We start from the raw sequence: 15,083 nt of genomic DNA, 5'->3' as shown, positions 1-15,083 counted from the left end.
AAAATAGATCATGGCAAATTATTGGGTTCATCTCAGCAGTCATGGCAAATCTCACCCCACTAAACAAGTGCTTGAAAACTGCTGGGCGTATGGAAAGTGCCAGAAGGATCACTTTGGGAAGGTGGGGAACCAATTGGCTAAGGAATGTGAACTAGATAGTCTATAGATTTGTCCTGCGGTGGCGTACCCAGATCTGCCCCCCTGGTTAATAATATCCCCTTCGGTTGATTGGTACCTCTTAGACAAGAAGAGAGAAAGGGAAAGAAAATAAGATCTTGTTATCTCCGTTAATCATTATGTGGAAAGCAAATATTCTGATTATGTTCACATTTTCACAGATGGAACCAAGAATCCAGAGACAGGAGTGACAGGTTTTGGGGTGTCAGTTCCAGCAAGGAGAATTGGGATTAATAGACCCACTCCAGATGGGTTGGGGGTTTATACTGTGGAGATGGTGACAATCTTGGTGGTATTACGATGGGTAGAGCTTGCAAAGTTAAACAAGCTGTTAATATGCTCGGACTCAACCTCTGTCCTCTCAAGTATAAGATCATTCCATTCAAACAGTAGACAGGATATTCTCTATAATATACTTGTCGTTATTCTCAGAATTCATCAGTGGGGGGGTATAGTTCAGTTTCTGTGGGTGCCAGCACATGTGGGGATCAATGGGAATGAAAAAGTGGACAAACTGGCAAAAGAAGCTCTAAAAAACAGTACAGTGGAATTGAGGGTTAAATTGAGTAAATCTGAGATAAAGAGCATGATTTGGAAACACATAAATCAGGAGTGGCAAAGAGAGTGGGATAATGGAAAGAAGGGAAGACATCTGTATAACATTCACAGCAGGATAGCAGAGTCCAGAGTGCAGGGAGGGTATAGGAAAGAAGAATCTGTTATTACAAGAATAAGGATAGGACATTGTTCACTAAATAGTACACTATACATAATAGGGAAACATAGGACAGGGAGATGTGAAGGTTGCCAGGAAGAACATGTGATTTGAGCATGTGGTTTTAAGGTGCAGAGGTTACAGTGTATATAGGGAGATTTTGAGGGAAAGATTGAAGGAACTAAAAGAGTTCACTTTGAAAAGTATTTTGGGTTTGGGAAGTAGAGCACAATTTCGGGTATTGGTGTCCTTTTTAAAAGATACAGGGATCTATTGGAGGGTATAGGTAGTGGCTGACCCATACTCTGGAACAGTAGGTGGCGGTAATGCCCCATCAAGTTGGTCGCCAACCTCCGTAAAACTTTAAGAAGAAGAAGAAAACGTGTATATAAGTCACCAGAGGGGGCGGTAAACGCCAGCTGACTCTTTGACTACCCAGGAAGAAGACGCATCACTCACACCGTGTAGCAGCAGTGAAGCAACATGGATTTGAATGGAGGTTTGTGAACTTAACTGTCTACTAACTTTGAGCTTTTGAGTGTCCACTAGTGTAGTTATTCATGGCTGTATTTACCGTTTATTTACGTTAGTTTATAATCGACTGAGCTGCTGTCTTCTTCGTGTACATGTTGCCTTAACGTTACCCCTGTTGCTTTTGACTGCTAGCTTGTTATTGTTTTCTGATAGCTATCGTAAGAAGCAAATAGAGATAAAATCATTACTCAGATAGGTCAAAAGCTTTAAAAAAGTTAAATACACACACAGGGGTTGGACAATGAAACTGAACACCTGTCTTTTAAGTGTGGAAGGTTTCATGGCTAAATTGGACCAGCCTGGTAGCCAGTCTTCATTGATTGCACATTGCACCAGTAAGAGCAGAGTGTGAAGGTTCAATTAGCAGGGTAAGAGCACAGTTTTGCTCAAAATATTGAAATGCACACAACATTATGGGTGACATACCAGAGTTCAAAAGAGGACAAATTGTTGGTGCACATCTTGCTGGCGCATCTGTGACCAAGGCAGAAAGTCTTTGTGATGTATCAAGAGCCACGGTATCCAGGGTAATGTCATCATACCACCAAGAAGGATGAACCACATCCAACAGGATTAACTGCGGACGCAAGAGGAAGCTGTCTGAAAGGGATGTTCGGGTGCTAAAACCAGGTGTTTCAGTTTCATTGTGTATGTAGTTTAACTGATATTATTTACAGTGTTGTTTGCTAGAATGTTTTTCACTTGTGGCCGACCTGCAGATGAAGACTTTGAGTGGAATCCCCCAACAGATGCAGAGATGAAGGTGATCCAGGCTCAGAGGGAGAGACAGGACAAGATCAGCAAACTGATGGGAGATTACCTCCTGAAAGGGTACAGGATGCTGGGGGACTCCTGCGAAGTGTGCGATGTAAGCATGACATTTCGGTTTTATTTTTTAATGAGAATAAAGTTGAAACCACATTAATAAGAGATGTTAAAGCTGATTCTAATTTTATCATATAGACAATGAACTCAGATAGACTGATCAGGCATAATATTACAACAGCCTTCATCGTTGTCCCAGTCTGCTTCTTACCACCAAAACAGCCCTGATATGTTGAATTAGAAAGATGTTAGCGGCCGTTAAGTCCTGTGAGATGACAAGTGGAGCCTCCACTGATTATTTCTGAACCATTTTGCTTCGTGGCAGGGTGCACAATCTTGAAGAGAGGCCACCGGCATCTAGGAATATTGTTTCCATGAAAGGGTTTATATGGCTTGCAACAATGCTTATGCAGTTGGTACGTGTTTAAGAACTTCCACATGGATGGCAGAGGGAAGGTTACTCGGCAGAACATTGCCACATCATCTGAACATTCATGTGATGTAAAAGAAAATATGGTTCATGCAACCTGGCCTCCTCCTTCCCCTGCTTTGTGTGCCAGTTCCTACCCTGACTGGTCTATGCAGACTAGGGCTGAAACAAATAATGGGATAAATCAATTACTGAAATGATCATTAACTAATTTAGTATCAAATAATTAACTGGAGTATACAGACTCTAAAACATGCCATTTCCTGAAAAAGCAACCCACTCAGAACGATAATTAAGCCAAAACTGTACAAAACATATAAATATTTTGTATTATCTATAGGCATAGAAAAACTGAAACAAAATTAGTAAAATCTTATGTGACTGTACAGGTTTTTTTTTCTCATGGCTTTGAGTCTGAATAATTTAGAAAGATCAAGTAATCCAAGACATTTGTTTGTGCTTCTAGACTATTCTTCTTCAGGACAGACAACAGACAAACTACTGTGTCTCATGTCAGGAGCTGGACTCTGATATTGATAAGGACAACCCTGGTAAACCTCTACATTCTTTGCATTTTACAGTTCATTTACCTCTTCTCGTTTGTAAAGATGTTTCTGGCCCTTGTTTTAGTTTATCCTCTTTTTCTTTCTTCAGCCTTAAATCCACAAGCTGCATTGTCCCAGGTGAGAGAACGGCAGCTTGCAGCCCAGTCCCAGGCAGTGACCCAGGTCTGCGCAGGGCAAAGCAGCAGCAGCCAGGCGAGCGTGCCCGTTACTCAGCCCAGACCGGAGCACTGCGAGGGGGCCGCCTCTGGAGGAAGATCCTTTTTGCCTCCACCTGTCGTCATTTCTGCATTGTCTCCTGCCTCCACCACAAGCCTGGTGCCCATTCGTTCCCTGGTTTGTCCACCAAGTTCCACCCTCCAGCGTGACTTGGAAGAAGCCAAAGAAGTGGTCCTAACTAAACTTCGTGGGGCCACCGTCCAGTTACAGAGTTCAGCCTCACTGGAGACCAGCATCCAGCTGTGCAGCCTGATCAGCAGCTGTGCCAACTCGCTGCGGAGCCTTAGAGAACTCAGCCAGTAAGCAGAGTGGACTGGTTGAAAAGCATGGAGTGATACGACCGCTGTTTCTACTCTGCTTCAGAGTACTGACTGTTGCCTTGCTTCTCTCTACGTCTGAATACTTGCTTACAGCTGAATCACAAGTTGTTGTATAAATTCACTTGAATTAGGAATTAAAATATTATGAAGTGCACTGATTGCTCTTGAATTTATTCTGGCAGATGAATTCCATACTGAAATAACTTGTCAAATTGTACCTTTTTTAAAAAGACAAACATTCAACATTTTGAGAGCATTTAAATGATTCACATTAGTTTAAAGCTCTTATTGAAGCAAGTTTCTAAACCTGGGCTTTTCTACATAGAAGAGGAAATTCTGTGTGAATCCCTGCCCAGAATCTTGCAATCTCTAGTTTATCCACAAGCCTCTGCAAAAAGTTGCAATGCCCCAGATCTGTTTTCTTGTTCAGATTCATGCTGCCACACATCTTGCATACATCTAAACCTCAGATCAGTTGTAGTTCAAATGTTAGGTTTGACTTAAAAATCCTCTTCTTAACCCTTCTGAGATGCCGAGACAATCAAGGTTGTGAGGTTTTTGGGAAAACTGTCAGATAAAGGTGACGGTCCTGTGGTTTTGTTACATGGATGCTTTGTCCTTGTTTCGGTTCAGTTTTTCAGTAGCAATCTACATAAGATAACGCTTGATATTAAAGAACACATCTTTAATGTTTTGTCCAGAGTAGTTAGTTTAATATGCAACCAGAATAAATTCTGTTCTGAAGTTGCAGAGCTTGTTTCTTTCCACGAGGGGGCGACAAATACCTATAAATATATTTTAAAAAACGGGTGAAATAAAAATGTATTGTTCCCATAGGCCTGGGGTCTTCAATCTCTGGCTCCAGAGTTGCAAGTGGCTCTTTGGACCTTCCACATTTGGTCAACTAATGGTTTTAAGTATATAGTAAGATTTGGCAGGGTTTTTTTGTTTAATGGAATATTTGCATTGAATTTCCACAACAGAATGAGACTAATTACCAGTAATTTTATTTTAAACTTTTGTCATTGGGGTAGAAACAATTTTTTTTTTTTTCCTTTTCCACAAAAATCCACATCCCATTAAAGAAATGTATGTTTTTCTCCATTTTAAAAGCTAAAAGACATCAAATTCTTTAGTTATTTAAAAGCACAACAAATTTAATTTAGTATGTATCAAAAATTATAAGTTGTCTTTTCAAAAGGTCAAGTAACATTTGTGGCTCTAAATGAGATTTATTTAGTTGGATTGAGGGCTAAAATGGCTCTTTGGATTGTTAAAGTTGCTGACCCCTGCCATGGCTTTTACATTCTTGTGTAATGTAACTGTAGGGTGCATACGGTGCCATATGAATGTATTTACTCTCCAGCTAATTCTACATTTCTCTCATGTTACAACCACAACCTTCAGTATAATGAACTGAGATTTTGTGACAGACCAACACAAAGTGACATGTAATTATAAGGAAAATAATGCTAGGTTTTCAAAATTCTTATACAAAATCTGAGAAGTGTGCTGTGCATTTCCAGCCCCATTTACTTTAATACCTCTAAATACAATCCAGTACAAACAAATGCCTACAGAGTCACCTAACTAGTGAGTAGAGCCTGCGTGTGTAATTTAAGCTCCGCATAAATACAACTGCCTTGACGAGGACCAAGAAACACAGCAGACAGGTCAGGCTAAAGTTGTGGAATAGTTTAAAACACACTTGGGCTTAAAGAGTTACGCCTCACAGGTTATTGTTCATCATCCAGAAATATCACGGCATTAATTAGAGAAGGAGCCGCACAGATTCACAGCTCAGGTGGGGAACTCTATTGACCGGATGTGTGGAGTGCATGTTTGCCATGCACTCCACACATCAGGCCTTTCATTAATGCGATGTAAGAGGAAAGCCATGTAGGAGACATGTCATGAAGACTTGGTGATAACTGGGTCAGATGAGGCAAAAAGTGATTATTTTGGCCAACATGCAAAATGTTGTGGTGGAAAATTAACATTTCACATCACCTGTGACAAACCATCCCTACCATGGCAGCATCATGCTGTGAGAAGGCTTTTATTTAGCTGGGGTAGAGGAAACTATTCAGAGTTCATGGAAAAGCTGGAAAGAGCTAAATGCGGGACAATCCTGGAAGAAACCCTTATGGCTGCAGAAGGCTTGAGACTGAAGTGGAGGTCAAAACCTGAACACATGGCCAGAGCTGCAATGGAACAGTTCATATGAAAGGAGATTCATGTGTCAGCATAGCCTAGTCAAAGTCCAAGGCAAAATCCAAATGTATATGTGTGGCCAGACAGGAAATACACATGCTGTCTATCCAATCTGACTCATACTCGCACTCGTCGTCTTCCACTTTATCCGGGACCGGGTCAAGGGGGCAGCAGACTCAGCAGAGACGCCCAGACGTCCCTTTCTCCAGACACCTCCTCCAGTTCCTCCAGGGGGAGCCCAAGGCGTTCCCAGGCCAGCCGAGAGACATAGTCCCTCCAGCGTGTCCTGGGCCGTCCCCTGGGCCTCCTCCTGGTGGGACGTGCCTGGAACACCTCCCGGGGAAGGCGTCCAGGAGGCATCCGGTATAGAAGCCCGAGCCACCTCAATTGGCTCCTCTCAATGTGGAGGAGCAACGGCTCTACTCCAAGCTCCTCCCGGATGGCCGAGCTCCTCACCCTATCTCTAAGGGAGTGCCCGGCCACCCTACAGAGGAAGCTCATTTCAGCTGCTTGTATCCGGGATCTCGTTCTTTCAGTCATGACCCAAAGTTCATGGCCATAGTTGAAGGTAGGAACGTAGACCGACCTACTCAGCTTGAGCTATTTTCGCTAAACCATTCAGTTTTAAAATGTGAAACGCTGGTTTTAACTGTAAAAAAAAAAAATGTAAACCATATATAATTTTATTTCTACTTCACAGTGATGCACCTCATTGTGTGGACACGTCACATGAAATCTTAATAACACATTGTAGTGTCCATATGTGAATACTGTAGGGACCGTAGGCCTGTTGTTTATATATAGCGGGTCAGACTAAATTAATAATTAGTCTGCATGTATCGCTTTCCACATCAGGAGAAATAACTGCATCTACATCAAGTACAGGAACTGTCTAATTAAGTCGTTTAAAGCAGATCCAGTTTCTCTTTGTCCCAAACAAAGCTGCGTGGTTTTGTTTTGTCCGGGTGAAGAAAGGAGTGCAGGGTCATTGAACGCCCCTTCCTCCACACAAAGAGCAGGATGCCAAACAAAGCCCGGAAGCTTCATATTTCTATTTGCCCCGTCTGGATGGATCCAGATAGAGGATCTAATTTTCTGAGTAAACAGCACCTCTGTGACCAGTTACTCCTGAGAGGTTTTGTATCTGAAAAGTGTCTGTAATTCTCACCAGTACTTTTTTTTTTTTTTACTGAGAAAACATAGTGTTTTATGGACGGGAGTTTGGGAAGAGCGGAATATCAGGTTGGCGCTGCTGTGTTTGCCGCAGAGGGGCTGCCGCCGCTGCCCAAGAGCCTGGTCGGGATCCTGAACTCCAGCGGCGGGTCGTGGAGGGACATGCAGAAGCTGCACATCAAGAGGAGCCGCATCCAAGCCGAGATCAGTTGCAGAGGAGGCAGAGAGGCGGCTGCAGCAAAGCCGGGTGGACTGGACGCTGCGCTGGCGCTCCTGCGCAAAGAGATGGTAAGCTGTTGGCTCATCTCCCACAAAGCATCACCGCGGTGGGACGTTAAATCTTCCACTGCGACATTTGTGCCATTAGAAACTTTAAATCCTCATCATGACCTATGACTTTAAGGAGGGAAACTTCCCATGAAATGTTTACTTCACCAAATTAGGAAATTAAAAAGTGACTTGAGTATTAAAACATTTGCCTCCTCTTTGCACCTTGTCTACAGCAGAATAGTCTACATATTATATTATTCTGTCATTTTCACAATTTTGCTAAGCAACCCGTGTATGGAAGCTTTAATGGCTCAAAATTCTTACCAAAAACGAGTCAACATTTTTCTGTTACGCTTTTGAAAGGGAACGTATTTTTTTTTTATTTTCTTAATGCAAAAATGTTGCCTTTACACAGTTTTACTAAAGTATACACGCCTGTTCACACTTCGCCACGCTACAACCGCAAACTTCATATTTTATTGCAATTTTAGGTGATAGACCAACAGTAGCAACAAGTAGCTTATGATTGTTGGGAGGAAGCCTTTGCTGCAATTGCAGCCCTTTGGGAGTATGTCTCTACCAACTTTGCACATCTAGAGACTGAAATTTATGCCCATTCTTTTATGCAAAATAACTTACGGGATAGTCTCAGTCAGAAAGGATGGAGAGCATCTGTAAACATCGATTTTCAAGTCTTGCCACAGACTGTCAAAAAGATTTTGGTCTTCACTTTGACTAGGAAACATGAATATGTTTTGATCTGAACCATTCCATTGTAGCTGTGGCTGTAAAAGTGTTGCCCTGAGATGGACTGGCGACCTGTCCAGGGTGTACCCTGCCGCTCGCCTGCACACCGCTGGAAATTGGCACCAGCTCCCCCGGTGACCCTGTACGGAAGGAGCGGGTATAAAAAATAGATGGATAGATTGAACAGTGCTCTGCTTTAAAATTCTCCACCACTGTATTCATGATGCTGTTTGTTCAGTAATGTTCTTTAACAAACCTCTGAGGCCTTCGCAGAACTGCTGTACTTACACACACAGGTGGAATACAGGGGTTGGACAATGAAACTGAAACACCTGTCATTTTAGTGTGGGAGGTTTCATGGCTAAATTGGACCAGCCTGGTAGCCAGTCTTCATTGATTGCACATTGCACCAGTAAGAGCAGAGTGTGAAGGTTCAATTAGCAGGGTAAGAGCACAGTTTTGCTCAAAATATTGAAATGCACACAACATTATGGGAGATATACCAGAGTTCAAAGGAGGATAAATTGTTGGTGCACGTCTTGCTGGCGCATCTGTGACCAAGACAGCAAGTCTTTGTGATGTATCAAGAGCCACGGTATCCAGGGTAATGTCAGCATACCACCAAGAAGGACGAACCACATCCAACAGGATTAACTGTGGACGCAAGAGGAAGCTGTCTAAAAGGGATGTTCGGGTGCTAACCCGGATTGTATCCAAAAAACATAAAACCACGGCTGCCCAAATCACGGCAGAATTAAATGTGCATCTCAACTCTCCTGTTTCCACCAGAACTGTCCGTCAGGAGCTCCACAGGGTCAATATACATGGCCGGGCTGCTATAGCCAAACCTTTGGTCACTCATGCCAATGCCAAACGTCGGTTTCAGTGGTGCAAGGAGCACAAATCTTGGGCTGTGGACAATGTGAAACATGTATTGTTCTCTGATGAGTCCACCTTTACTGTTTTCCCCACATCCAGGAGAGTTACGGTGTGGAGAAGCCCCAAAGAAGCGTACCACCCAGACTGTTGCATGCCCAGAGTGAAGCATGGGGGTGGATCAGTGATGGTTTGGGCTGCCATATCATGGCATTTTCTTGGCCCAATACTTGTGCTAGATGGGCTGCCAAGGACTACCGAACCATTCTTGAGGACCATGTGCATCCAATGGTTCAAACATTGTATCCTGAAGGCGGTGCCGTGTATCAGGATGACAATGCACCAATACACACAGCAAGACTGGTGGAAGATTGGTTTGATGAACATGAAAGTGAAGTTGAACATCTCACATGGCCTGCACAGTCACCAGATCTAAATATTATTGAGCCACTTTGGGGTGTTTTGGAGGAGCGAGACAGGAAACGTTTTCCTCCACCAGTATCACGTAGTGACCTGGCCACTATCCTGCAGGAAGAATGGCTTAAAATCCCTCTGTCCACTGTGCAGGACTTGTATATATCATTCCCAAGATGAATTGAGGCTGTATTGGCCGCAAAAGGAGGCCCTACACCATACTAATAAATTATTGTGGTCTAAAACCAGGTGTTTCAGTTTCATTGTCCAACCACTGTATATTTACTATTCGAAGAAATTCTGAAGGCAATTGGTTGTACTGTAACAGAGTAAAGGAAATTAATAAATTTCCTCCCACTTCACATTTTATGAACCAATTTGTGTTGGTCTATCATACAAACTCCCAATAAAAAACATTGTAGTTTGGGACTGTACAGTGATAAAACGCAAGTCTCTGTATAACTGAGGACTGCTCTCTCTTTTACCATTTTTGTTTTTGTATAATTTTCTGCTTCACTATTTCAGGTCGGTCTACGTCAGCTTGACATGTCTCTGCTCTGCCAACTTTGGTCTCTCCATGAGGTCATCCAACAATGCAAGGGTGAAGCCTCCTTCATGGGTGATAATGGATACTCTGAGGAGGAGGAGGAGGATGAACTAGAGAAGAAGGCTGAAGATAAAGCAACAAATTCTTCTCAGTGTTCTTCCAGAAACTCCTTTTGTTTTCACTAGTAAAGATACATACATGGACCAATGGTGTAAAGATACCCTGTGGCTATTTGAGACCCTTTTGTATTGACTTTTTTACTCGTAATCTCATCTCATGTTATGCATGATTATCCTTCCACATTCGTCTCACTAACAAAGCAACCAGTGCCTGTTTTCTGAGATCACTTTAAAGTTCCTGATCACTTTAAGCACGCATTAGGGGTCTTTACCTGCTTTTGTTAATTCTGTCACCTTAATTGGTTGTTTTTGTGTGCACATCACAACACATCATTCACACCATACATCTATAACCTGATGGATTTTCACACCTTTTTAAGTACACCCTTGATTTGGGCTTTTATGTTGGATTTAATAAATTATTTTTTTCATCTTTTGCATATGGTTTTTGTTTGGAAACTTAGAAGATTTGAGTCTGGAAAAGTAAGAGATCCTAAGTTTAGGATTATTAGTATCCTATGCTGTACACAACAGAAACATTTCTTCACCAAACGTGAGGGGACATCTTAAAAAGTCCAACATAAAACTCAGAGAGACCAACAGCACTTTTATTTCGGCAGTTTTAAAATTAAGATTATTTTCATCCTTGTGCTGTGCATTTAAAAGACAGAGGGGAAGTTTTGACTGTATAAATCTGGACAAAGAATGCATTTTTTTAAAGGGTGTGAAAGCATGTTTAAAATTCTGTATAAATATTTGCACATCATTGACCTTTCAAAACTTGGAGAGGCTTATTTCTCATTAGTAAACATTTAAAATCCACATATTCTTCTCTGACATTTTATCACTGTTATGATCTGGAAACATGACAAAGATAACAGCATTATGAGAATTTCCCAGATCCTTAATTCCTCCTTTGTCCAGTAAAAACATGCATCCAATACCTCTAAATGCCAAAGTAAACTTTCCAAGTTTCTTGTTTGAGGTATTTAGCTCCCACACTAACAGCGGATCTTAGAAGTCAAGTAAAATTCAAGTAAAATTTGTTTTTTTAATGTAAGGCAATAATACCAAGATACATTTTTTTAACCATTTCTATGATTCAGCTGATTATTTTGGGGGAAAATGTGAAGCCCAAATGAAAGGTGCCAGAACTTGGTTGCTTAAGGGAGAACATTATTTATTACAGCATGTTTTGAGTCAGTTCCAGCATTCAGCTTTCTTTGGTGCAAGTCCATCAGAATCCCACATTTTAACTTGCAACATTTGCCCTCCCTACCTGGCAAAATGTTTCTATATCTATCAGATTGTGATGACATGTATTGTCCACAGCCCTAGGCCTTTCCAATGCTTTAATTTACTTTTGTTAATTTGGATGTATGCTTGGACTCTCTGTGATGCTGAAAATTAATATTCTTCTTCATCTCCGGCTTTCTAGCAGCACCTGAAGGCTTTGGGCCAAATCCAACTGATATTTAGAGTGGGAGTCTATAAATTCACCCACCTTGACCAAAATCCTTCCTCCATCTCAAGAAACGTAACCCCATATCATGATGCTGCCAACGCCGTGTATCACTGTGAGTGTGTGTACCTTTTGCAATTGGTTTAAGTTTGGCTTCTGCTGGCCATCTTTGCAATTTTAACAGGAGTGTGTACACTTCTTCTGTGACAGGTCTGTCAAACTACATGAAAACATCATCACATTACATCTTTCTGTCTTGTTATAATGCTGCAGTGCATTCATCCATCTGAGTTAAACGTAAACAATGATGCTGTCCAACAGGAGACACACTGTGTCTGTTTAAGAGGGGACTTCGTCTCTCTCTCCTTCATGTCATCCTAAAAAAAACAATTTGCTGTGGGGAGGTTTTCAAGAGATAGTCTCATGTTCCAATCTATTTAAAAGGAACATATGCTTTGGAGATATCACAAATGATGGAAAACATCTCCCTCTGTTTGTCAGCAACTGAACTGAAGATTTGAATGTGTCCAAATTCTGTCCATGCAATTCTCATTTATGGTTTTCTATCAGCTGTATTCAAATACGTACCTATAACTGACAGATGGCTTTCTTCCAATGGGTTCTCCCCATATGGATGAAGAGAAAGTGGCTATACAATTATTACTACTACAGATATGCTTTACTTGAAGTTATTGGGGTAAATACCAGCAAGGAGAGAAGTAGAGGAGCTGCGATACAATGACCAGTGAGATATACTGCAGTTTATGAAGCTACATAAAGTTCAAGAATGATTATATGTCAATATAAAATCACGTGTTGTGTAAGAAAGGATAAAGCACTTGTTATAATACCTGTTTTTAAAACAAAACATTGAAAATGTGGCTGATAAAAGTGAAAGATATGGGCATGTTACAGAACAGGTAAGAGCTAATATCCTTACATGCATAACTAATTAGGAGCCAAAAGTTACATGTGGAATGACTACAAAGACATCAAAAACAACTGGATTAAGCATAATCTGAGGCACAAATAGAAAAGGTTTCAACTGGCCACAAAGCGACACATGAATAACTAAATAGTGTCATTAGCTAACCGAAGTTAATTAATACAACCAGAAAGGGCAAATCACAGCCAAACTGTACCCAAAATGAGCACAGATACAAAGTAATCAAAGCAAATTGAGATGTTCAATGAATTAAGATACATCATTACTAGACTGTCGTGTAAAATTATTTACACCCCTAGACCTCTTCACATTTTTCATGTTACAGCAAAACACTTGTATTTTATGGAAATTTTATATGACAGACCGACACAAATTAGTTCATTATTGTGATGTGACAGAAAAATTCTACGTGGTTTTCAAACATTTTAGCAATATGAAATCTGACAAATGTGGAGCAAGTATGTATTCGCAGTCAAGTCCTCCTTCAAGTGTTTTGGGGTATGTCTCTACTAACATTCTTCTTTGCAAAATAGCTAAAGCTCAGTCAGACTGAGAGAAAAGTGTCCATGAACATACATTTTCAAATCTCTCCAATTCTCAATTGGATTTAGGTTTTGACATGATTATGCTTTGATCTAAGTCAATCCATTGTAGCTCAGGCTCTACATTTAGTGTTATTGACCTACTGGAAAGTGAACTTTTGCCCCAGTCTGAATACTTTCACAGCTTATAACAGTTTTTCTTCCAAGATTATTCTGTATTTACCTCCACCGGCTTCCCTTCAACTCTGATTAGCTTCCCTGTCACTGCTGATGGAGTGCATCTCCACAGCATGATGCTGCCACCATCTGTGCCAGTATGGGGTGTTTAGCATGATGTGCAGTGTTAGTTTCCCCACATGTTATCCATAATGTTTAATTTTGGTTTGATCTGACCTTCTTTCAGATTTACTGTTTACTGTGTCACCAACGTGGCTTTTTGCTAACTTTAAATTGTGTTTCCAATGGCTTTCTTTCATCTAGGGCTTTCTTCATGCCATATTTGTGGAGTGCATGACCAATAGTTGTCCCGTCAACAGATTATCTCGCCTGAGCCCTGGATCCCTACAGCTAATCCAGAGTTGCCATTGGCCTTTTGGCTGCTTCTCAGATTAACGCTAACCTTGCCCGCCCTATTGGTTTAGGGGTGTCCAAAGTTGGTCCTCAAGGGCCAACGCCTGCATGTTTTGGATGTTTCTTGCTTTTGCACATCTGATTTCCATCTATGGCGGATTAACAGGCCTTTGCTGAACTGCAGTCATCTGAATCAGGTGTGTTAAAGCAGGGAAACATCTAAAACCTGCAGGACACCGGCCCTCGAGGACCAACTTTGGACACCCCTGGTTTAGTAGGACGGCCATGTATAGGCTTGCCTTTGTGTCATACTTTTTCTATTTTCAGATGATGGATTGAACAGTGCTCAGTGAGATGTTCAAAGCTTGTGATGTTGTTTTATAACTTAAAACTACATAAACCTTTCCACAGCTTCATTCCAGACCTTTCTACTGTGTTCCTTGGTCTTTGTGATGCTGTTTGTTCCCTTATGTTCTCTGAAATACAGCTGAGGCTTTCACAGCACTGCAATATCCGGATATTGAATCACACACTAGTGCCATTCAGTTACTAGTTAGTGTGAAAATTATCAGAGTAAATGGGGCTAAATATTCAGATTTTCATTAGTTATAATGTTACTTAAATATATATATATATATGTATATGTATAATTGTTTTGGTCTGTAACATTAAATCCCAATGAAATACAATAAAGCAGTTATGTTTTGCATTTCTGAGCCTTATCTACAATACATGTCAAATCATCACAATGTCAGGTGGGTTTTCATGTTTGGTCGAGGAGTGGACAGCACTTGAGACCGAACCCAAAGTGTAAAATTAGAGCAACTCTGAGTCATGAGAGATTTGTCCTCCTCCTGTTGCTGTTGCTCCTTCCCCACACTCCACCATCCAGCTGCCTCTGTCCATAAAAGATCCTCCACCTAAAAATACTCTGCTTCTCTCACTGAGGAAAATCCCTCTGCTTTGACCTAACTTGAACACACACACACACACACACACACACACACACATACTTACAAAGTGGACCTGGCTCCTTTTTCTCCTGTGGAAACTATGCTTCTGTAGTTTACAGAATGAAGCACAGTTTCCCCAGGAACATTGAGGTGATGTAGCCAGAACTCAGGAAGTGACTTGGCTCATAACTATGAGCTCTGATCCAAATCAGGAACAGAATTTACCAGTGCATGATTTTCACCCCTGCAGCCTCGTTGGAAATTAGACTTTGCAGAGTTGATTAGGTGAAATGAAGCTAGATAAGACTGTCCCAGTCAAACTGACAGGCAGGTTCAAAGTCTGCAGTTATGACAGAGAGATGAAGGACTTCGCATTTCCTACTGCTGCATCAACATAGACTCGCTTTGCATATCCTCTCTCTCTCTCTTTTTTTCTCTTTCACTGTCTGTGGCTGTTAGAAAAAGGG

At 41.3% G+C, this 15,083-nt stretch overlaps 2 protein-coding genes across 3 annotated transcripts; both read left to right on the top strand.

Annotated features, from left to right (window-relative positions):
• Window positions 1–1,242: 1,242 nt before the first annotated feature.
• Window positions 1,243–3,937, top strand: znrd2 (zinc ribbon domain containing 2). 2 transcript variants are annotated; one of them, XM_047379373.1, is made up of 4 exons: window positions 1,243–1,391; window positions 2,176–2,294; window positions 3,148–3,232; window positions 3,336–3,937. In XM_047379373.1, exons 1-4 carry the CDS (start codon window positions 1,376–1,378, stop codon window positions 3,764–3,766), a joined length of 651 nt encoding a protein of 216 aa, XP_047235329.1. In that variant the 5' UTR covers window positions 1,243–1,375; the 3' UTR covers window positions 3,767–3,937. The 2 variants fall into 2 exon arrangements, with proteins under 2 accessions (XP_047235329.1, XP_047235328.1); XM_047379372.1 differs by having other exon boundaries at window positions 1,260–1,391; window positions 2,146–2,294.
• A 2,718-nt stretch (window positions 3,938–6,655) lies between these two features.
• Window positions 6,656–10,579, top strand: LOC124875848 (protein FAM89A-like). Its single transcript, XM_047378245.1, has 2 exons — window positions 6,656–7,458; window positions 10,003–10,579. The coding sequence occupies exons 1-2, from the start codon at window positions 7,207–7,209 to the stop codon at window positions 10,207–10,209; spliced, it is 459 nt and encodes a 152-aa protein (XP_047234201.1). The 5' UTR covers window positions 6,656–7,206; the 3' UTR covers window positions 10,210–10,579.
• The last annotated feature ends 4,504 nt before the right edge of the window (window positions 10,580–15,083 follow it).

The sequence above is a fragment of the Girardinichthys multiradiatus genome, chromosome 11, assembly GCF_021462225.1.
Source record: "Girardinichthys multiradiatus isolate DD_20200921_A chromosome 11, DD_fGirMul_XY1, whole genome shotgun sequence".
Taxonomy (NCBI): Eukaryota; Metazoa; Chordata; class Actinopteri; order Cyprinodontiformes; family Goodeidae; genus Girardinichthys; species Girardinichthys multiradiatus.
The sequence above is the reverse complement of the archived record's forward strand: the minus strand, read 5'-3'. Positions and strand labels throughout refer to the sequence as shown.

What these genes read in the sequence shown, in the direction of transcription:
- znrd2 (XM_047379372.1), top strand. An exon ending in ACTCCTGCGAAGTGTGCGAT is followed by an intron (nt 2,295 to 3,147) that starts GTAAGCATGACA and finishes TTGTGCTTCTAG; the next exon opens with ACTATTCTTCTTCAGGACAG. An exon ending in TATTGATAAGGACAACCCTG is followed by an intron (nt 3,233 to 3,335) that starts GTAAACCTCTAC and finishes TTCTTTCTTCAG; the next exon opens with CCTTAAATCCACAAGCTGCA.
- LOC124875848 (XM_047378245.1), top strand. Translation starts at nt 7,207, where the DNA reads ATGGACGGGAGTTTGGGAAGAGCGGAATATCAGGTTGGCGCTGCTGTG. An exon ending in CGCTCCTGCGCAAAGAGATG is followed by an intron (nt 7,459 to 10,002) that starts GTAAGCTGTTGG and finishes TCACTATTTCAG; the next exon opens with GTCGGTCTACGTCAGCTTGA.